General features: G+C 40.5%; 1 protein-coding gene across 1 annotated transcript; it reads right to left on the bottom strand.

Moving 5' to 3' along the window:
- Window positions 1-10,467: 10,467 nt before the first annotated feature.
- LOC145996443 (serine protease inhibitor Kazal-type 10-like) lies at window positions 10,468-23,907 on the bottom strand. The gene is made up of 4 exons (XM_083132928.1): window positions 23,867-23,907; window positions 14,539-14,603; window positions 12,089-12,235; window positions 10,468-10,907 (listed from the first exon to the last, which is right to left on the bottom strand). Exons 2-4 carry the CDS (start codon window positions 14,588-14,590, stop codon window positions 10,825-10,827), a joined length of 282 nt encoding a protein of 93 aa, XP_082989054.1. The 5' UTR covers window positions 14,591-14,603; window positions 23,867-23,907; the 3' UTR covers window positions 10,468-10,824.
- Between the last annotated feature and the right edge of the window lie 743 nt (window positions 23,908-24,650).

Below are 24,650 nucleotides of genomic sequence, written 5' to 3'. Positions count from 1 at the left end.
ATTTCTGACACACTTTGCCTTCGACTTTAGGAATCTCGTGGTGTTCCATTATCGTCCCATCAGGCATCTCTAATCTGAAATATCCTTCAGGCTTGATATCCTCTATCGGATAATTCTCTTCTGCATCCGAAGATCCAATGTAATTCTCCCTCTCAGAGAATCCTGCTTCGATCCTCGACAAGTAGTCAACCGCTGTGTTATTTCTACCGGCAATGTATTTTACTGTAACTGGAAACCTGGTCACCCTGTTTATCATTCTGTTTATGTGGCTCGGAATCTGAGAAGATTTCAAGATGTCCACGAGCGCAGAATGGTCAGTGTAAGCTATCACTTCCGGTGCTTGCAGAAAGTAATATTCAAATTTCTCCAGACCCATGGTCAACGCAAATAACTCTTTCGCTGTGACAGAATAAGAACGCTGAGTGTCAGACAGCTTCTTACTCCCAAATGCAACAGTCTGCAATTTTCTGGTTTTATCGTCCTCCTGAGCGACGATATAGCCAAGCGCTATGTCAGAGCAGTCTACAAACAAGTGAAACGGTTTCGAAACGTCAGGAATCTTGAGATCAGGACTATTTACAATTGCATCCTTCATCTTCTGCAAACTTTCTTCTTGTTCTTTTCCCCAAGAAAATTTCCTATTTCCTTGTAACAAGTCCGTGATCGGTTTGGATATCTTTGCTTGGTCCTTTATGAAATCCGACAGAAAATTTAAGAAACCTACTAGTCTCCTAACTTGCTTGATATTTCTCGGGCGCTGCAATTGCTCTGCTTGTTTCCTCTTACTTTCTGCACAAGAAATCGTACTTTCTGAAATTGTAAACCCAAGAAAATCAATTTTCTTTCTGAAGAGACGCGACTTTCGATAACTAATCGTCAGTCCTTTGTCTTTCATCTTTCCCAGGACAGAATCCAACACACTCAGTTGTTCTTCCTCGGTAGCGTTAGCAATCACAACGTCATCATAATAACATATTGCATCTGTTTGATAATGCTCTCCTAGCGTCTTCTGCATCAGTTCCGCAAGGTGAAAAGGTCCACTACGACAGCCATAAAATAACCTTTTGTATCAAAACGTCCCCATTTCTGTCAAGAAACCTGCATATTTTCTTGTATCTTCAGAAATCTGCATATTTGCAAATGCAAACGGAATATCCAGAACTGTAAATATAGTTCCCCCAGAAAGCTTACATATTGTCGACCTAATATCAGGTATTTCTCTACGTCTAGCCTCCAATCTCTTATTCAAGCCTTTGTTGTCGATTATCACTTTACATGTGTTATCTCTCTTCACATGAAGGATAGGCGGTGAAAGGTAATCTGTATCACCCCTTTCAATGATCCCGTCTTCAAGCATCTGCTCAATCGCCTGATTAATTAATTTCCTCTTTTGCTCAGAAAGTGGCCTAGGTTTCGCTCGGAACGGCTTCTCGTTATTCACATCCAAACGAACCTCATAATCCTTTGCTAATCCCGGTTTATCTTGAAAAACATCAATATGCCTTCTCAGTATGGCAACCAACTTCGGCTTGTTTTCCTCTGAGATATCGGTACCCTCCATCAGCATGGCAATCCTTCTCTCTTCGTCAATCCCCTCCCCTTTGATGTCGCTGCTAAGTGTCTCCGCTCCGCAAGCAGAAACGTTCTCTCGGACTCCTTCGACTCCATCCGCGGTCGAACCCAGTCCCCTTGAACCAACAGCATCAACGCTGTTACGTGTCGGCGGCGAATCAAAAGGCACGATTTTCGAAAGATCAGGCTCAATTGCCCACCCGTTACGATGAATCATGGGTACAAGTCCCAGCTTAGCCATTAATGTCCTTCCCATTAACATTTCATGATTAGCATTTGATAGCACAAATATCTGATCCCGAGCCTTGTGTCCGTGAAACTTAATATTCACGTAAGCGCTCCCCAGAGATTCCACATTTCCTTCCGCAAGTATTACATTAGTTCTGTTGTTGTTGAGTTGCTGTTTTAAGTCCACTTTATGCACAGCAAGGCTAATCGGGACTGGACCTACAGTTTAAAGTGGGATCCGAACCACTTGTGCCTCCACCGGGTATCGAACCCGGGACCCCTTGATTACAAGGCGGCGACGCTACCACTACGCCATCGGGGAAGCCTACTTTAGTTCTGCAACCCTTCAATTTAACTCCATTTGTCTTCATCTTCTCGAAAACCTCCAAAGACACAAAGTTATTGGACGACGCCGTATCAATACATGCGTGTACTTCTACATTAGCCACGTTGCATAAAACGATAGGTTCCCTAACATCTTTTACATTTACATTGTGAGGTGAAAAATTTTCCTTCTGTGTAAAATTTGCAGTTTCCACGCCACGAACTTGACAAATTCGTGGCGACTCTACGAGTTTTTTGTTACGTCCTTCCCACGTTCATTAATCTTGTTTTCTTTTGATTTGTGATTTGAAGCTCTGCAACCTTTCTGTCCACAAGTGTAGCATAATTTATTTCTCTGGCAATCTTCCTTCGAAAAGCGGTTCTGTTTGTTTTCATCCCTCACCGCAAGCCGCGAGGGTGGAGGGCGCGAAACCACATGTTCAGCCCTCAGGCGCTCGACTTTCGGGCGGTCAAAACCAATGCTCACAGGGTCCAAGAAAATATCAGATTTCTTTCTCCCCCTCTCCTCTTCGCATTCCTGGTTAAATGACTTTCTCAAAGACCAGCTGTAAATTTCGTCTTCCGAAATGAAAGATTTGAATCTCTGCCTTTCCAAAAACTCCGCTTGTAGCTCTAGGGCGTACTCGCTCAATTCTCTCATAGAAGTGAATGTCTTGTTGTACAAATAATCCCTAAATACCGGATTGCAGTGCGACTTCACAAAGTCAATTCTCTCCTGCGCAGAAGCCGAATTCTTTATCCTACTAAAATGCCTGTCAACTTTGCGAACGTATTCCGCCAATCCCTCGTTAGCAAGTTGAAACCTCTGAGACAAAAATAACTCTGCTTCTCTCTGATAATCCAATCCGTGAAAAGCCTGCAAGAATTTATGCCTGAATTGTGAAAAATCACCGAATGGTTCCGTGAACAAAAACCACTCCCTCGCTTCATTTCGCAACGAAAGAGGAATAAACTCCTTCAGAAGATCATCTTCAGAAATTTTCAGCGTTCTCGCGTATTCTTGAATCCTATCCAGATACGAAAAAGCATCTTCCTTCCCTACATTTCCCTCAAATGTCGGAAGCGGCAAACGAATTTCCTCCATTGTCACTCTTGGAACGCACCTCTGTTCCTCAACAACAGAAAGGTCTGACGCGGTCGGGCTGGATCTGCTCGAGTTACCAAGCGACATTCTTGTAACTTCCCCTTTTCTGTTTCGCAAGATCATCGGTTCGATCCTCGTCCGTTTCTCTCCTTAACTTTCAAAGCAAAAATCTCGTTCAATATCCTGCGACAAGACCTCAAATAACTAAGTTCAATCGCGGACAGAGCCCCCAAATAAATATGTTACTCGCCTGGCCCCCCCACACTTTACGTCCGCACTCGAGGTTCGGTGCAATTCGTACTCGGCTCTGATTTGTCTAGGGGTATCTTTCTTTGTACGACAATGCACGTGGGTTGCTACAAGTCAACATAATTATATAATTCACTACAAGAGACAACGGATAACCTTTGCGAAACCTTATTGCTATAGGGGGATAAATTACCTTGTCCAGCTTTTGTGAAATTAAAAACGGAAATTTTGGATAATTTCTATAGTTTAATTAACGTAAAATTTAAAGTATATACATGTCGTTTCCGAACGTTCATTTCTCTAATTATTTATCGGGCCAAAACTCTAATTTTTGATGTTGGAATCTCTATTGTTTGTACCTGGATGCTTTACATTTCATGAATTACATCGGAAGTACGCTTGTCACAAGGTAGACTCGCGTTTCTCCAAGAAACGTCTTAACAGGCGCTAGGCCGCCCGACGTGTACATTTCTCAACCTCCACGGTGACAAGGCACTAGGCTGCCCGGCGCACCGTAATTACTTCAAAATAACATCCAGTACAAACTACCTTTTTACCTGTAAATCGGACACCAAGGCACTAGCTTGCCCGGCAATCCAATTTCTTACAGCATCCGTTTCGGGAGATCTGTCCTCCGGTCCTAGCTAACCGAAGCAAAAACAGCCTCTCCCTTCCAAGTCTCAGTTCCAACAGCCGACCTCCCCTACTCTCATCTGGGAGTTTATATACGTTTGGTTGGCGTCTGTTGCCAACGGCCCTTCTTTCAAAAAAAAAATTAATCTTTAACAGCTAAACTGCCCGCCTTTCTTTTGAACGTTCGAAACACGAAGCAAGAACAGAGAGCTACATGGTGTTTATACATGGAAAAATACGAACCTAAAAATGCATAATAAATTGATTTACACTAATCACACATATATATGTTTATACACTTGATTACCCAATTAATTAACATATTAATAAATATTTCAATAAGAGAAAAAAACACTGTTGCCCTGACTCGGGGGCAGGGTAACATCCAAGTGTACTAAAATTAATTAATATAATCCAAATGCCTCAGACACTTCTTCCAATTTCTGTTTTTCCGGTTTTTTTCTAAAGTTTATTTTATTCTGTCATGAGCTTAGGCTTAATTGGGCTCATTTTTCGTATCTTTCTTTTCACGTTTAGTGTTGTTCTGTCGTGAAAAAATCCGTGAATTCAGCATCTTCCTTCAGTACATTAATGAGAGTATATACGTAGGGATGTGCTCTTTAGGTGTGTTTCACCTACGTCACAAACTGTTGCATTGTGGTATCGAGCAGCCATGATTGAGGCCAGTTCTTGTAAGCATACGGAGTTTAATCGGGCGGGCGGGAGACTCACAGACATTCATGATTTAAAACTAATGTGCAGTGGTGCAGATGTAACGGATATTTCCTTGCAAACGACAAATAAAATTGGCCGCAAGCATGGCGGCTGTGTTCATTCTGACGTTACATGAAACCCACCTATTGACAGCAATAGTTAGTCTTCTATTCTACTCCAACCCTCAACAATGTTGTTGATTCTTTGCTGCTTCCCTAGCAGATCCACATACAGGTATAGTGGACTTATCAAGTCACTGATCAACACAGCATAATCAAATAACCGTATGAGTTTTTCATTGTCAGGTAAGGAGCAGCCAACCATCAACTTTGTCGAGTGGCATGTGAGCTAACGTAGCACACATTCGAACATACATCTCACATCTTCCCTATCCGTGTGCGTGGAACAGTGTATTATCTAGCTTACCCTCCATTGCAGAAATTACGCGTAAATGAACGGAAAGGCCCGTGCGCGTAAGCGTTCTGTATTCATTATGCTTTTCTGTTTATTTCGATAATAATTAACGTTCTTGAATCACTCAGTTGTATGCATATTTAATCCTGTATATAAGTGCGTCTTCTTCTTTTTAACATCTGTGCCTAAGGTTATAAAAATATACGTCACACTCGTTCGTCCAGTACTGGAATACTGCAGTCCCATATGGAATCCACAGTACAAAACTTGGCAAGAGGAAGTGGAGAGCGTCCAAAGGCAGTTTGTGAAATGGCTGTGCTTCAAGGTGAACATTGAATATCACAAAAAGAACTATACATCTTTATGCAAGCACTTCGGTCTGGAAACTTTGTTCAACAGAAGAGTCGTCAGTGATGTCATTTTTTTACATAAACTGATTAATCACGGCTGCAGGCCGGTAGCTAGAGGGGGGCAGGGGGGGCAACTGCCCCCCCCTGAGAGCCTCCTTTGCCCCCCCTGTGAAAAATACAGAACACATTCCTACCTGAAATTCTCTCAATGATCTTTACAATTATATCATGTGTTACTCTAGCAACATAACAAAGACACTTATTGATTTTGTGATTTATTAGGGTGTATGGGATTCCGTATAATGTCGTATCATGATTGGGGGGGAGGGGTGAATTCCCTTCCAGATTCAGACTTCGGAAAATTATTTCGCAATTTTCAGTATCTAGAACAGTTGTGACATTTTGAGTAGTCTTGCATTAAAGGTGCCTAAAGGTGTCGGATGTTTTTCTTGGATGTGTTTCTATGAACTTGAAACTGCTTAAATTCTTGTTTCCCAAGTCTACCTTTTGGTAGAGAGAGGGAGTGGATATTTGATTTTTGTTACTTATCGTTGCTTTTCTGCCACTTCTAGCTAATCGCAACAATGAGTGATGACGTGAAATTGATGAAGAGACACTCATAAACAGTGCCGCAACCACATGGAGGCAGGGGGCATTGTCCCCCCAACCTTGGACGGAAGTCGATTCTAGGGGAAGTAAACATTGAAGTAAAAAAACAAGACTAGGAGAATCTAAGAATAGCAGGGCAATTGGATACTCATGATGGAATTAGTTTTTACGTGTTCCTTGCATTTTACTTCCAGACGGCCAAGGACACTTGCAAGGGGCACAGAGGGGTAATTGCCCCCCTCCATTTCAATTTTTTTACAAATAAAAATACATTTCGTAAAATTTTCTTGCTCGCTTTGCTCGCAACATCTGCTACTCTTATAGTCCAAGTTCAGAGCCATAGCTATGGGGTGGTGGGAGTCGGCCCTGGGAGCCAAACGATCTATAGTAAAAAAAAATGTTAAAGAGAATGCCATGGCGCCCCGTTAAGTTATTTGCGCCCTATTAAAACAATTTATTTCTATGAAACTTAATACGAAATATTAATGATGACACTGTAATCCAAGAAGTCATGGATCAATCAAGGGATTCCTATTTGTTTGTCAGGTGTCAAAACATGTATTTCTAATTATAATACAATTCACACAATATTTTGGAAAATGCTTAACCTAACCAGTAGGCAAACATTGTCTGTAGTGATGCAAGAGTCTCTCCTTTGAAGGAAATAGAATCCGTGGTGGACTAAGGGACCCATGTTTCCAGTGGCGTCTCGTGGCCTCAAATTTGGCCGGGGCTTATTTTTTAAAGAATTTAAAATATAATGACAATTCACATGAATTACAAAAAATAGGTATTTTTTTTCTTCTAGACTACAAAACTGGACTTACTTTTTTGAAAGAATTTAAAATGTAATGACAAATTACATGAATTACAAAAAAACGGGTATTTATCTTCTTCTAAACTACAAAACTGGACTTATTTTTTTTAAAGAATTTAAAATATAATGACAATTCACATAATTACAAAAGAAACAGGTATTGTTGTGAAACATACCTTTCTACGAACGTTGATTCCTGTTCTTCTGCTCAGCAAATTTTGTTATTACTTTTTCGTTGAAGCCCTCTATGTTTGAAATGTATTATTCTATCTCTATTGTAAGCAAGTGCCAAGGCATTTGGTCTGTCTTGTCCCATTGCATTTCTTAAGCAGGTTTTAATACGCTTCAATGTGCTGAAACATCGTTCAGATTCAGCTGTTGCCACTGGAGTTATTAAAACTATGTTTGTCATTTTTACTGTTTCTGAAAAGGTATCCTCTAAATAATTTTAAATAAAAAATGAATGCAATCTACTGATAGAGTTTATGTTTTTCAACTCTTCACTACAATAAAGAACACGAAGTTCCCTTTAGTTTTTCCTCTTCTATGAAGGGATAATAAATCTGGGAAGATGTCTCTGTTTAAAGATCGTTCTCTTTCATTATGTCCTCGTAGAGCAAGTTCATGTCGACCACAGAATTTTAAGCAATCGATAGTTCTATTTAATATATGCCTATTTTTCCGGACAAATTCATTGTGTCTTGTAATTGACAGCCTATGTCCTTCATCAATTTGTGTTCGAACATTAACCCTGCCAAACTCACTCAAACATAGCGAATGAAAGCCACCAAAACACTACAGAACATCACGCGAGATCGAACGCGACGCAACGGAATTAGCCCCGAATCAGCACTCAAATCCATTGCACTCTCCCCTCCTCTCCCTGCTAGCATGTGAACTTCACTGTAGCGTAGGTGGGTGTAGGCCACGCCTTCCTTTGCGACGTGCCCCGGAAAACGATAATTGACATCAATGCCGCTAGGAGCGCTGTCGTATCCATTCCAAGAGACGATGAATTTACGTGGGTAAAAATCGCCTTTTAAAAGACTGTGTGATAATTATGCGTTATGGTGATTGATAATTACGTGAATACGTCCGTTTTTCTTTAGGGGATAAGCCCCGGAAGCCCCAAGGGACGAGACGCCACTGCATGTTTCAATGTTTTAGGAAGTACAAAAAAATGTATTACAAATTTTTACACAATTCATCAAAGTGTAGATAATATGTAACCATTATTATTTAATTTATTCGATTTTTCTTGCGTAACACAACACGATGGATGGTGTTGTTGGATTCACGTTAGATTCCTTTGTGCGTAAAAATCTTGCATTCTGGAAACTAGAGGGAATCATTATGAAGCATGAATTATAAAGGTCTCCCTTAATCAGTTTGGCAGAGAGGCAAATTACATATTAATCATCTATTAATATTATCGACCTGTAAATATCAAGTATATACAGTCCCTATTAGCTTATTTATGTTAACTTTATATTCTTTGCAGTGGCGTGCCCAGGATTTTCGAAAGGGAGGGGTTATGTCTACATTTTTAAGTAGTCAGTCCTCATTTTGCCATATTTTCCTGCCTTTGACGTTCTTTGTTTTAAAATATTGGACCAAAGGGGGGGGGTATAACCCCCACCAGTCCCCCTTTGGGCACGCCACTGATTCTTTGGCAATCTGGAAATATCAATTATCGAAATATTGCTATTTGATGTTGCTCAAAGTTTTATTGTTCGTTGCAGTTTCAAGATATCATCCCTTTTCTGTTACTTATCTCTTTTGGGGGAGGGGACAAGTGCCTCTGTGTACCCTGCTATATCTGCCAATGCGACACAATATATTAAGAAATTGCCCCATCTAGGATTGACTTCGCCCCCCCCCCCCTACAAAGAATTCCTGGCTACGGGCCTGCACGGCTGCGAGTGTTCTGCACTGTTAGAAAGTATAAACTTTAATGTAGGACGACACAGTGCAAGAAACCGAAAATTATTCTACACGGAGAGGTCAAGGGTCAACACGTATAGGTTTTCACCTGCAGTGCGCATGCAGGACACGGTGAATGAACTATTAAAAACTGTAGACACAGTTCACAGACTCACGTAGTGTGCTGAAAAAAAAGACAATCACAACAATAAGTTCATAGATTGATGTAAATATTGTGTACATAGACGTTCATACTTTCATGTATTTTTTTCTCTCTTCTATCTTGTTATTTATTCACAGTGTATTATATTCAACATAATCGGAAATTGTATCCTGTGCTGAACAAATAAATAATAATAATAATAGTAATAATAATTAATTACAAATGATAGGCACCTATTGTTCTACATGAAGTAGTGTCAAGGCCGTCCCTGCCGTAAGAGGGCAAAAGAAAGAGATAAAGAAATTCAGTAAGAAAGAGAGAAAGAAGGAAAAATGAAGGAAAATGAACGAATATATAAACAGAAAAACCGAGCGAGAGAGAAAGAAAGAGACAGATAAATGAAATAAGAAAGAGATATAAGAAAGGGAACAAAGACAGAAAGAGGAATTTAGGTAGAAGAAGAGGGATATAGAAAATAGCTCCACCAAAAATATTTCGTTCAACCTTCCGAACGAAATTCTTTGGCAACCATGGAGGCACCCAGACTTTTTCCAGAAGTGGGACGGGGGGAGCAAGAACCCTTTCACATCTTCTGGATAGGGCTGTAGTCGAGTGTAAACTGCGATGTATACACTGTCTACGCTACCCTCTTCGTTAACCTTACTAATTATAGCGTACCCTCTGTTAAAATGCTCATACCTATGCTAAATTTTGCATTGTTTTAAAAGTGAGAAAACATTTATTTTACTTTCACACGTAAAAAAGCACAATAAACAGAATGAAAAATTTTCGCCACTTATTTTCCGGAGATGGGCAACTATTCCCTTGCACCAATTGGATATGCCCATGCTGGCAATGTCACTTAATAGCGTGCCCAGAAACGTCTAAAAGTGATAGGCTTCCTTCAGATACTTTTCAGTATACTGAATATACATAGTATATTCTATATAATATGTAGTATGTACAGTGGGATCCACTAGTATTGCTCGGCAAATTGTCCATGACTATTATCATTAATTTATCTCTTACATCCTATGTATCTTTAAGCGATGGATTTTATGTATGCTGGTGCAGAAGTTGTCAATAGCTTCTTTTGAGTTTTGTTTTAATTCTTGAAGCTCTTATTGGGTCAAATAAAGTGCACGAACATGGTGATGGACAATTTGCACGGTAATACTCATGGATCCCACTGTACTATATAATATACAGTATATAATATCATTTGAGCTCGAGAATTTCATTATGGAGGTCGAGCACGACGACTCTTTCACCTAAACAGTGGAACCTGTGGCAATTATACTTTTAAGTAATAAACATTCGCATCTGAATTCCACGTTTCTATTGAATTATGCATATCAAAAGCGCAAACAAATAATATTATTGATTGTAAGGCAGCTCCTTGGTAGATACAAAAACAACAGGTTCCGACGCAGATTGTAAGATCTCGGACACTGTTGGCTTTTACTGACAGGAATTCGTCTACATGTATCCATTTGAAAGAACTGAAAATTACTCAAAGAATTTTCTATCAGAAGAAAATATTCAGCAATCCTTGGAAAAATGTTGAGTTTGTCATAAATTTGCCTTGTTTTATCATAGATATATATTTCTAGAGTAGCCAAGATGGGTTGAAACGACATATTGCTGTACGATTATCGAGTGATCAAAGATGGCAGCCATTTTGGAAGTTACCCAGATAATAGGATATCATTTTCCAGCGCATCTAGCTTGTTGTTTGTTCAACCTTGTCATCGTCGTTATCTTCGTCACCTTCTACGCATGAGCCGAAGTGTCGGAGAGAAATTTCTGGAAAAGAAATAGCAATTAATATTCAATAGAAGCCACATTATTAACATACTTATATAGTAGAAATGCGGAATCCAAAGAATACACTGACATAAGAACACGACAACCAAAAAAGTATATCAAGACGTCGCATGTTCTTATAAGCCGTTCTCCGTGGCGAAGTGGTTAGCACAGCGCGCTACGACGCCAGGGGTCCCGGGTTCGAATCCCGATTAGGACATGGATATTTGTGCTTGTCGGGGAATACTACCGTATAGGGGTATTCCTTTAAAGAAACAAATAATAATAAAAAATCCCGGCATGATCATGGGTGTTTTTTTTGAATGCCCCTTCATCAACTTCATAATATAATCACACATGCTCACAGTCGCGATTAGCCAAAAGTGGCAGAAGAACGCTAAAATTAAAAATAATATTAAAAAAAGCATGTTTTTAGAAGGTTGCGTATACTTGCTCAGGGCGACGGCAGATGCCAGGTTTATGGCTAGCTTTAAATGACTCAGTATGTGATTACCTAATATGAGATGTGAAAGAAAGTTTGGTCACCTTTTAAGACATGAAATGGAGGACAGTAATTTAATCATATTGATTACATTTTATTATTAGAATCATGGTGTTTATTTAATATGCTAAGGATCTAACTTCACTTTAGATGTCAGAAAGGGCGGGTATGAGGGGGGGGGGGGTGATGGCCATTGACTCTTGCTAAATGCACGGCCATGAAATTATGCGGGTGGCAGAAGTTCGCGCTGTTGCCACGTCGGAGCACAACTCCGTGTGTTCGGATATTTATAAGAGAATGAATGCTCTCGTCGTAGACTTGTAGAGTTGGTCTTTGTATTCCATCTGATACAAACTGACAGTATTTGCTCGAAAGGTCAAGGATGACACAAAAGTCTCCCGGAGAGAGGTCGGTCGGACGCTCGAACTAGGCAACGCAGCCCGCTTGACGTTGCCATACAGTGCGCGGGAACCAGCGACCTTTGTCCCGCTCTCACTTTGCTTTTCGCACGTGTGGCATCAGCGCAATTCTACCCAGCCGCCTATTTTCATGACCGTGTGTTTAGTTTCAGATGTCACGTAACACAACGCACAATTCCAAAATATTTTTTATTTACAATAATATAACGTTTCCTAGACTGTGATATTGTTTGGGCGTTTTCTAAAGTTGAGAAACCAACCTTCTAGACCCAACTTCCTCTGGTCCCTGCTGGCGCACTTCAAGGCAGAATGGTTGATGTAGCTGAAACCATCCGAACCACACACTGGAAGGTACATTCGAGTGATCTGGCAATACACTGTCCGAAACGACGGCAGCGCCACAGTGTCTGGAAGCAAATGCGAGAAAATTCACTAATATGGTCGGCTATTTTGAGCACTAATTTTGATGCTGTCTCATTATACCCTTCTCCTCACCTCAATACACAACATACTATATCCCTCATATCTGACACTATTATCACACTTCATACTTAAGCCACAATCCAAATTCTTAACCCTCTTATTTGATTAACTTCTCCCTGACTTCATTACCTAATCAAGTAACACATAAACAAAACTACACACACATATATATACTCACCAAACAACAATACAACATGAGAACCCGTCCACACAGCGTCACATTACCCACTCAACCCCTACACTATCTCAGCCAAACATACGTACTGAAATACATGTTACATACTCAAAAACGGACCACAAAACAAGTATTATGTTAACAAATTTTGTAAACTGGATTTGTTCTGGATTTCCGAACAACACCGGTCCAGATTCTGCGAAACATGCAGGACTGGATCTATATGTATTTTTTGGACCAAATAATGTCACGAGGATAAGAAAACATGGAAACCGATATTCAGTGGAAAAGACGTTATGGTCTTTTTAGGTACCAGAACATAAGCGCATATCCTCGAATGTATGCGGGTGGAGGCAGGCACCTTTCCCCTCTTTAAAAAAATATGGGCGGGTATTGTTTCCTGTGAGGGGGCCTTGTCTTTCAAAGCTGACGCCTATGATAACTACGGTACACTGTCAAAACGAATGCAAGAGATTTACGAAAACAAAAGCACAAACCAAATTCAAGTACTTATGTCAGTCAATTACCACATTTGGATCATTGCTCCAAACTGCATTTCTTAGGATTTGGCATAATAACTTTATTCATAATTCTTAATAATTTTTGTGTTACTGGTGTATATGTCGTGTGTGGTTCAATCCGTGTCTTTTCCTGTGTATACCAGGCAGTAAAGTCACACCCGGGGTTAGGTGTTCGAACCTTGGGTAATGCTCGTGTTTGTCAGGATGAAATGTTGAGGATAGATATTAAGAGATTTTTTAAAATTAAATGATTAACAAGCACTATCGCCTTTGGTGTGAGCGGTTCGGAATCGATCACTGTCGAGAATTCCAAAATTTCTATGTTGACCTGGCATGGCGAGGACAATTGGAGAGAGACATGAAATAAATAGTAGGAGGCTTCGGTGTAGAAATCCAGTAGCAGCGGAGATGGGACTCGTGCTGACCACGCATCACTCAGTGGAAAGGGAATGCTCCCTGCCCCCAGAGTTCTTGTATCGTTTAGTCACACCGGTCAAGTTGTAGAGAATCCTTCAAATAAACTTTTTGTAATAACCAGTTTGTCTTATCTTTATAGTTTAGAGGGAAACGATTGACAAAATGTGGGAAACTGCAACAATAACGTGTGAAGGAAGACGTGTTTATTTCTTTTCTGTTTGTTGACTGAGTAGTCTTGTGACGCCTTGGATGTTTTGCGACAGCAGAAATCCTGCAAATATAGGCTACGCCTTATTTGTTAATAAGGTACTGCACAACACTAACGTTATAATTGGAAGATTAGGAATTTCGCAGTGCCCTTTTTTATAGAAGAGCATTTACTTACCTACTTTTTCTCATTTCAGTGAGGTTAGGACTGAGTGGAGTGACTGGCCGTTGGCGTTGTCCACTTATCTCCTCACTGGTGTCTTCACCGACCGACTATGTGTCATATCTTAAAACATTTATTGGATATATATATAGTTTTACATTTGGCTATTTATGCCTAAACGCACGGCCATTAAAATAGGCGGCTGGACAAAATTGCGCTGGTGCCACATATGGGAAAAGCAAAGCGAAAGCGGGACAAAAGTAGCTGGTTCCAGTGCACTGTGTGGCAACGTCAACAGCGCTGCGTTGCCTAGTTCGACCTCTCTCCGGGGGACTTTTGTGTCATCCCTGACCTTTCGAACAAGTACTGTCAGTTTGTAGCACATGGATTACAAAGACCAACTCTACAACGAGATCTTTCATTCTCTTAAACCTCCGAACACACGAGGTTGTACTCCGACGTGGCAACAGCGCGAAGTTCTGCAACCCGCCTAATTTCATGGCAATGCGTTTAGCAAGCACGCATTGTAAATTAAATGTTTTTTGAATTTACTAATAAAACCCAACACATTAAATACAATTACATTCATAAATACATTCTAATTCCATCTTTACAATTTCATATTAATTTGTCTCAGTTGGAAGTAAAATGAACCCCCCCCCAAAAAAACATATCTGTCTTGGAGTGAACAACAATGGGACATTGAATAACGAAAAAGAAATGAATAATTTGTAAGATACTTACATAAAGGTGAAACGAGTAGGGAAATCCAACAGAGTCTTAAGAAATAGAACATTTCCGCACAAGAACTGAAATAGAAACAAGGAATACATGGTATCCTACTATAACAAACATGCTTCCTTTAAAAAGTATATACAACTCAAATTCTTACAAAATTAAAAACCAATACTGACACATTTGAAAATCCACGATGTACAGTGGTATACATAAGTATTACCAAGCAAATTGTCCATCACCGTGTTTCTTCTCTTTATTTCACCCAGAGTAAGCTTCAAGAATTGAAACAAAACGCTAAAGCTGCTGGCAACCTCTATACCAGCATCAAAAAAAAAAAAAAAAAAAAAAAAAAAAATCTTAGAAACACGGGGGAAAATTAATGAAATTGGTCGTGGACAATTTGCCTAAGAATACTAGGAAGCTTGACCAAGATAAGAATGCCACTGTGGTGCTGTAGTAGAAGGGTTCATAATGCGCGAGAGGAGAAAACAAATGACTGTGCATTTTAGTTTCTCGAGTTTCCCGGGGTCATTCTTATCTTGGTTAAGCTGTAAAGTTTACATCAAATTTCTATAAATACCACCTTTCCACAGCCTACAACTCAACCAAAAAGAGAAAAACCCTTTGGCACTGTCGTCGAATTTACAACCGTAAGCGAGCGTTGGTGATGCAATCAGCTGCTTGCCAAAATCTTAATTTTTATTTGGTGCCAAATGTTTGTATGTATTATCACGAAGGGGTGACCTTCCCTGTAGTACACCCCGGTAACTGCTTATTGCAAGCCAACGAGTCTCTGGCGCCTGGACCCGTGGGGAGGAAAATGCTTTGTGGGGTCGTGTTGTCCTTCTGAGTGCCCCTTTAGAGCCTCAGCTTTTAACTAGATAAGGATATTTCAGTCCTCAGATAGAGTATAGTTTTAGTTCTTGGTACTTAATAAATGAATGAATAGTTTTAGAAACTGAGTTAGAAAGTTTTTAACAGACATATTTTATTTTATCGTCCTCAAAAGTCCCGCACCACAGGCTGTATTACAATATTTGTTGAATGTGTTGGCCACCATTGTCAAAACACAACTGTAAGCCCAACCCATCACTCGCAGGATGTGGGCCACCAAGTCCCGTTCTTCAGTAGTCAACATGGTTCACCTGCAAGAACAATCGCAAACATTTCGCAATTATCGTCATACGCCTATGGTGCGGGACTTTTGGGTCACCCTCTAGTTAAGGGGCTTATCCCCATATTGCGTGGAGGACAAAAATGACCTCCATGCTGAAATGACAATAATAATAAAATAATATCAATCAATCAAGTATCACCATAAAGTGGAAACTACACAACGAATGCAGAGATGTACGAATTTTTGCTTCTGTGATTCTATAGCTTCCATTGTTAACAACCTTTTTTATGTGGCACTATTTTTTCAACCATTAAATGTTCAAACATGTTGTTTTCTGTTTAATTTGTAATTGATTATAACATTCTGAGAATAATAAGATTGAATTGTTGGTGGAGAGGCAAGCTAAACTCTTGTGCGGAATAAGAGATAGAATCGTAAAGCAACATGTTTTCTGTGAATTAGACGATTATTTGATAATTACTACATCAAAAATAAAATTCCATCTTGATATTAGTACAGAGAAAAATATATACTTAGAGTCTATACATACTATCACTCCTAAGGTAAAACTGAAATTACATTTTAAGTTTCCAGACCGGAAGATTCGCGTAAATTTGCACCGAAAAATGGCTCAACTTTAGCCACCACCATGGGCGTATTTAAGAGGGGGGGGTTCAACGGGTCCAACCCCCCATCCCTTAGGGTTCAACAAAATTACCAGATTACCTATTCTATCCGCTTGTTCATAAAAAAATTCTTCGGACTTATTTTTTTCTTCTAAATTCGAGACGTATAGAACGGGATACGGATGGGAAGGAAATTACGAAATTGCACACACCAGATGGGACTGCAGACCAAATGTCTGCAATTTTCTGATAGGTTCGGAATTTCTGTGACAAGAAACTTCATTGCGACTGTCAAATCAGTTATTATTTTCCCTCCAGTATTCTTAAATAAATTTGTTTTTTAAAAACGCAGTGCAAAAAAACCAGGGAAACACCGTAACATTCTCAAGTTGTTTGACAAAAGATGAACAGAAAAGTGTAAATACTAAGTAGCGTGACTGGTGGAAATGTAGAGAAATATTTCAGCAAGCTCTTCAGCTTCTTCACTGTGTAACCTGTGGGGAGTTTGAAACATCTTCACTTGTTCTAACCAAATTGTTTTCATGCAGTGCAAGATTATGTTGGGCACCTCCAAAGTTGGGCTGTTCAGTATTGTTAACATAAAAATAACCTAATACACATATTAAAAAAAACAAAACAGAGAGAGTTCTGAGAACTTTAATGAAATTTAATCCAAAGCATAGAAACTACTCTATGTGATCAAAAGTATCCGGACACACCGCGAAACGATTGTTTATCAAGAGGGCGACACAGTACTGCCATCTACCGTCTGGAACACATAGTCAGCGAAGTCAGTAGTCTGCAGACAGTGTGAGACAGCAGTATGGGATGGTCTGAGGAACTCACAGACTTTCTACGTGGTCAGTTGGTTGGGTGCCACTTGTGTAGGAAGTCTGTGTGTGAGATTTCCACCCTCCTAAACATCCCTCTTTCCACTGTTTCCAATGTTATAGTGAAGGGATGTGTACAACCCAAAAGCGTGCAGGCCAGCCTTCCATGTTGACCTCCAGAGACCATCGAGTGTTGAAGAGGGCCGTACAGCATTATCGTCAATCATCCATCGCCACTATCGCACAGGAATTCCGAACTGCATCAGGATCTACTCCAAGCACCATTACTGATTTTCGCAAGGTGCGGCAACTTGGTTTCCATGGCCGAGCAGCTGCCCATAAGTCAAACATCACACAGACAAATGCCAAACGCCGCCCCGTGTGGTGCAAGGAGCGTCGAAACTGGACCATAGAACAGTAGAAAACCGTTGTGTGGAGTGATGAATCACGGTACACAATGTGGCGATCCGATGGTAGGGTGTGGATGTGGCGAATGCCTGGTGAACGACATCTACCAGCCTGTATAGTGCCGACAGTGAAATTCGGAGGTGGCGGGGTTACAGTGTGATCATGTTTCTCCTGGAGGGGCTTGGCCCCCTTGTTGCTTTCCATGGCAACGTCACGGCACAAGCTTCCGTTGACATTTTAACAGCTTTCATGCTGCCTACCGTCGAAGACCAGTTCGGGGATGTCCATTGTGTCTTTCAACACGACCGAGAACCCGTCCATACTGCAGGGCTTGTGGGGGAGTGGTTTGACGACAACAACGTCCCACTAATGGACTGGCCTGCGCAGAGTCCTGATTTTAAACCCATAGAACATCACTGGCATGTTTTGGAATGCCGACTTCGTGCTAGACCACACCGATCCACATCAATACCTCTTCTCATTTTGGCGCTTTGCGACGAATGGACTGCCATTTCTCAGGAAACCTTCCGGCACCTGATTGAAAGTATGCCTGTGAGAGTGAACGCTGTCATCAAGGCTAAGGGTGGGCCAACACTGTATTGACTGCTAATGTTCCCGATGGAGGGTTGCCCAAACTTGTACTTTATTTTCAGGTGGGTGTCCGGATACTTCTGATCACATAGAGTACTTAGAAACTATGATGAAGAAACGAAGAGACCTAGAACACCCAGCTGTCAAATCTGAGGGAATAATGCACCAGCTGAGAGCACAAAAGAATATTACACGGTAAACCTTCGTTTGTCCATTTTTGGACCACTTTGCAGTAGAATTGAACTCACGTTTCTCTGAACACAGTCAACACATTGCAAAATTGCAACAACTTTTCCAAAAATGTGAAATGGCTACCCCTCATTCATTGGAACAGTGTGTCAAAATGTTGGATGGCCTGGTTGATATATTGAATTTTGATAGCCTGATCATACCTAGGTCTGCTATACGTCCCGGATTTTCCGGGACAATCCCGGAATGATATAATTTGTCCTGCTGTCCCGAATAGTTTCTTCGGGATGCACAATGTCCTGGAATCGGGTGGGAACTTTATTTATAATTAAATGCGTAATATTAAAATGCTCATTTTACTAAACAATCTAACTATACATTGAACCGATCACTCTCGATAATATAAGTTATCGAGTTACAAGAAGTTGCTGCAAATATATTTGACTTAACGAAAGCGCCGCCGTCTGCTAGCAGCATTGAATTTCAGTTACAAATCTCTCAAATTGCATAGTAAGCTGTTTACTGTAAACAGTCAGTGCTTGGGTGTCCACACTGTTCAGTCCGCAGTCCTCAAATAAAGTTTCGACATTGTGAGATAGCAGCTTAGTTCATTATGGCACCGAAAATAAATCGCAAGATTAATGATATACTTCGAAATAGATTTCTGTTCCTTTTTAAGAAGTGTAAAGAATATGATAATGGATATGTACAGTCGGAGAAAGAATTACCTGGGCCACGGTACCTAGAATTTCGTAACGTCTTAAAGCCTGTTGTTTATGCAACCCAAATAACAAATTATTCGCTTAAGTTTGTCTGGTGGATCTGAGTTCTCGGGAAGGATTGAGCATTGATAGCATGAGTCACATGACTCATGCCCCAGCAACAACAAACAACAGCTGGGTGCTACGTGGCCTCAAGAAGAACATTTCAGCAACTGGTTTCTTAACAAGATCTACTCGTAAGAAAATATTTTTCGAGTGATACTAGTCATTGTCAAGAAGGTTCACTGAAATGATTGTTCTCATCACAGGCCACATGCCACACGCTAATGGTTTAAGTCCACTTTATGCACTGGACCTACAGATTAAAGTGGGATCCGAACCAAATGTTCCTCTATCTGGTATTGAATTCGGAAGCCTTTGATTACATGTCGAAGACGTTACCACTACGCCATCGGAGAGGCAATGGAACGCCTTGAGAAAGAGACGAGTGAAACCATATTTGACGTAAATTTTAAAAATAAGACAATATTTTGTGGCTACAGTTTCGAACCGTGGGAGAGGCATATATATTATTTTGTCCCATCGTCCATTTCACGAGTTTATAATTCTTCCTCACCGACACGATTAACGTCAGTGGGAGAAGAAAAGCGAAGTAAAATAACTGAAACAGAAATAAAAGGAAAAAGCGAAACAAATTTTATCCATAATATTCTGCAGTCACTTCAGTCGTGTTCAAGGAATCCTACCTTTAAAGAGAGCCGTGGTCTCCAACTTGTCTTTTCCCCTTCCTTTGTGCTCTCGATTCCCTCCGTCACGATTGGTCTAAAACTAATTAATGCGACGTTAATTAAACAATCCAAACAACGAAACAATGCACAATCAACTGCACAAAATAACATTCCATTTGTTTTCGAACCGGAAAACAATTGAGATGCTGTAAAATGAAGCAAGAAGCAGTAATAAACTGGGAATTTGGTACGGTATAGAATTAAATCGGTGAAGATGTTCCATTTGATTAGATTTTTGTTATTTAGTGTCGCTATTCTTTCACTTTTGGCAAATAGCGACGATGAAGATGAGTAATGAGTGATGATATGATGACATTGATTAACGGACACTCACCAAGAACACCCATGGCCAAGCCGAGATTCGAACCAGGAGCCCATGCTGTCGTAGCGCGCTGTGCTAACCACTCCGCCACGGAGGTTGGTTAGGAGTGGACATTATACCATATTTTGTGTGCGCAATTGGATCAATCAATCGAATGACTAGGCATATTATATTATTAATATATTCATATCATAATATCACGTCATATTATTCGGCACGAAGTAACATCATAGACATTCAATCTTGCATTATTGCCTTTCAACTATTTCTTCGACTTCGGGTTAATACCATCAATAAGATAAATTATGAAACAAATGATAATGAATGTGGGATATTGACAGTTATTTCGAATTACCTGACACAAGCAACATTAAGCAGACTCGGTGGGCAAGCTCATTAAGTGGTCAACCTTCGATCTCGTCACCAAAGTTCCCGGATTTGAGTACCGTCCTTGTCACAGGTGTTTGAGTATTTCGTCATTAATTTCATGTAATGGTCAGTCGTCCACGGCTGGGAAGAAAAGTGATGTTACGTAACAAAACTAATAAAAATAAACATGATCGAAGAGTACTTATTTCATATCTCACGAAATCTCCTATAAAACCGGGATATATGAAATATATGTATACTTTTTCGATTTCTATATGTAACTAGCCGAGACCGAGAACGGGAGAGCAATTTTCAATTCGAGAAACCGAGAGACGGAGACATTGTAAAGTCTTGTTTTCTTGACATCTCCCTAATTGAGTTGTTGTTCTGTTCGTTATTGGCTTTGTATTGGAAATTATTGTCATTATTCCTCCCCTGGAGGTAAACCATAACGACGATTTATGATTAAATACATTAAAGCAGATAAAAGGGCAAGAACAAGAGAGTCATGCGTGCCCGGGACTTCAACCCAAAACCTTAAGTAACGAGATTTGAAATTCTGGAGAAGGCATCTGTGTTTTGCTTGGCTTTCTCTTTCCTCAACTTCTGTTATTTTATCATGCACGTATAATTAAAATGGATCTGAGAAAATACGTTGCGATCCATAATTGTGTTGGTTAGATGCTATAAATGTGAACTCCAACATGAAATAAATTATTCCTTTTGTATGTGGTTGAACATGAAATTTTCTTACACTGTGACAATTTCTTTTTTTTACTTTTTCTGCACAGATAAGCTAATCTGGACTGGACCTTCAGTTTAAAATGACATACGAACTACTACGTGCATCCACCGTGTATCGAACCTGGGATCCCTTGATTATAAGGTGACGACGTTATCATTACGCCATCGAGGAGGCCCCGTGAGAAAATATTATTTACTCGATCTATACAATAATTTATATAAACATTTACATTTTCGTTTTCTTCTTTCTTTTTTGTTAACTACTCTTCTACGACTCTTTTTTTGTCTTGGAATTTTTTCTTGTTTCAGGAAAAAAAAATAATACATGCAGGCTGTATACCCCCCCCCCATACAAATAGATAGAAAGCTCACTCTCGAGAACTAATTTATAAATAACGTAACCATTAGGAAACAATTCGAACGTTAACTGATATAACTGCAGATGAAACAATACTTCCAAACGCTAACGAAATATCTATTCTTGCATAAGCTTACAGACAACAGGTATCTGGTGAGTCATTCACTCTTGCTAACTACGAGCGAAGGTCACGGAACCAAAGGGTGGCAAACAAGCGTCTGCTCTACGAAACTAGGGGTAGCAGACATTCCTGTTATCAATGACGTACGAAATAAGGAGGAACACAGCTTTCATATCAAACTAGACCCTTGTTTTGGTCCCGTCATTGCATGTAAACACTTTTTCGTCGTGGCCTTGAATCCCTACCTAAAGGCTTCTCTGCAAGAAAGAAATCTTACCATTAAGGGGAGGAAAAGTGTGTGTGTGTATCGAGGTCCTTCAACTTTCGTATTCTTCTTAATTTCAGAACGCGTGCTGTATCGTCGATTTAATCCAATCTAGCCGTTGTAGGTTCTGTTTCTGTTGGGTAATTTCACATTGTCTTCCTGCTTATGTTATTCGCGACGGGGCTTCTGGTTTCAATAATCTGGACGATAACGGGATTGTGTTGGTTGGTTGATTTGGTGTCTTAAGTCCACTTTATGCACAGTAAGACTAATCGGGAATGCACCTACAGTTTAAAGTGGTATCCGAACCACTATGTGCCTACACATTACTTTGTTGCTAGATATTTGCATGCTAAGATCTAGGAAATGCTACATTTTCAGTGTGTGGAATTGAGAGTTATTTCGGATACGAAGAATTGGAGAATGGAGTAGTGAGAAAAGTATCACCTCACATGTTTGAATTATAGCCCCCCCCCCCCCCACACACACAGGACATCGGCCGTGGTTTTTATAACGAAATATAACATGAATGAATTGTGTCAAGAAAAACTGGAGCCTATTCACATCCCTACGGAACTTGGAAGAAGTCCACATAGAAATTAGAAAGTTCTGTTCCGACAAAATCGGGACGTTTAGTAAATGAAAGAGCAAAGTGCTACCTTGTGCTTTGCACCAAGCCATGAAGGCGTGTAGGGGGTGCGGAGTTAGGGTCCCACACTTTCTTGTTACGGCCGAAGGTGGGGATAATGTGATCAGCACCACACCCCTGGCCGCCTTTACCCCTTCCCCCCACAAGTTTCCTAGAGGTACCCACTTTATACGACGCTGGGTGGGCGCCGGAGCCACTTGAACAGGTGGACAAAATTTCAATTCTCCCCAGTCGGAGATCGAACTCAGATCTCTCGCATGGTAATCAAACTCCCAAACGACCGAGCTACCGCGGCACATATAGTATAGTAGCCTTTGTAATTAAGGCAAGAATTATTTTAGCGTTTCGTTCAACGGTTTTAGGGGAATCATTTTCGGACATAGGCTATAACTCTTGTCGGTTCTGCGACCTGGCTTGAGAAAAGGCGATTTTATGACGAACAACATTCCACCTGATGTCACGTGACTTTCCTACATTTCCTGTGTCTGTTGGCTATTGCATAAAAGACGAGTTGGTCCTTGAGACAGACAGAATCACCCGATCACCTAAAGGTGCAATGTGTGTTGCCTACCTTTCCGGCATTATTTACTGCCATTAAAGTCTTATGGGGAAGAACTTTTTTCCACCACTGTACATACACACAACTTTGTCGGGTCCAGCACCGTCCCCCCCCCCCCGCCAATGCTCCCTAACAAGCTTCCGGTCATCAGTGTCCCGGATTTTCACTTATGAAATATAGCAACCCTAATCATACCAAAAGTTGAACCCTAACCATACGTGAACTATATATACACCCATGGCCACCACTAAAGTAAAACCGTAAATGTGTGTAAATGCTTAATTATGGAATTCTCACGCATCAACTTCTCTGGGGCACTGAATTGTCGCGATTAGCGAAAAGTGGAATAAGTGCGACGTAAATAAACTAAATCAATCAATGGCATTTGAAGTCATTTAGATTCTGCTAGTTTTTCAGCAACATAGCCGTACAGCCTATGGAGGGGTAAGACAGACAGATTTCTCTGTATGCATACCCAATCTCGCCCCTCTAAAATAGTTTGAAGTTCTTTTTGTTTCTTCTTTTTTTCAAATCAAAGAGTTTTTTTCTATTTCTTTGTAACTCTGTCGGCAGTTGCTTCCATCCTACCCATCGGGTGGCAATGATCCATGAAATAAACACTACACATCTGCCATTGATTGATTCCAACGAGATGGGTAAATATTAAAATACTTACTTGAGAATAGAGTTGTCGAGGTTTGTTGCCAACGAGACAAATGGCAGGACCCCGATTTCACAGCGCCCGCACGTAATCTCCAATTGCCAGGAGCAGGTGTTTTGACGCAATAACATTTCACGAGCGCAACAAGAACCGTGTTGTTAAAAATAGGGGTACAATTTGCTTCATCAACTGAAAATCTTTAACTCTCTCCTGTTGGTTTTAGATAGAGATGGTCACAAGACGCTGTATTTTACAGTTTCGCGCCTAATCGAATTTATCAGGTTTCCACTTTCGTGACTATGCAACGATCCTAACGTGATGGCAAATAAAATGTTATCTTGACAAGTTTGAAATGTAGGAGCACGAGCAGTGGCGTGCCCAAGCGGCGGGGGAGGGGATTGGTGGGGGTCATAACTAGTGTTGGGCAATTCTTTTTTGTAGATAATCAGTGGTGATTTATTCATTCTAGTTTTTTTTACTTTTAACCACTGTTATTTAACGTGACCTCGACGTGGTCATTTTAAGAAGTGGAGCCTGGCCACTGATTATCCTACCTGGCAACTTTGTATATACTAGAGGTCCTTGTGACCGACGGACGCGGTGGAGCCTAGGCCACCTAGAACAATCCTCCAAGGCAACCATTTAGACACGCTACCCTGAAGACGGAGGCAGATGCAGCCTCCGAAACGTTGGTAAATCTCTTTTAAATAACAGTGGTTAAAAGTCCAAAAAAACTAGAATAGTGTTGGGCAATATATTGTTCAGACGATATTGAAAAAAATATCGTTCAGGCGATGTC

The sequence above is a fragment of the Lepisma saccharinum genome, chromosome 12 (assembly GCF_977018435.1).
Source record: "Lepisma saccharinum chromosome 12, izLepSacc3.1, whole genome shotgun sequence".
NCBI classification, from domain to species: domain Eukaryota; kingdom Metazoa; phylum Arthropoda; class Insecta; order Zygentoma; family Lepismatidae; genus Lepisma; species Lepisma saccharinum.
This window is presented reverse-complemented; position numbering and strand designations above follow the sequence as displayed.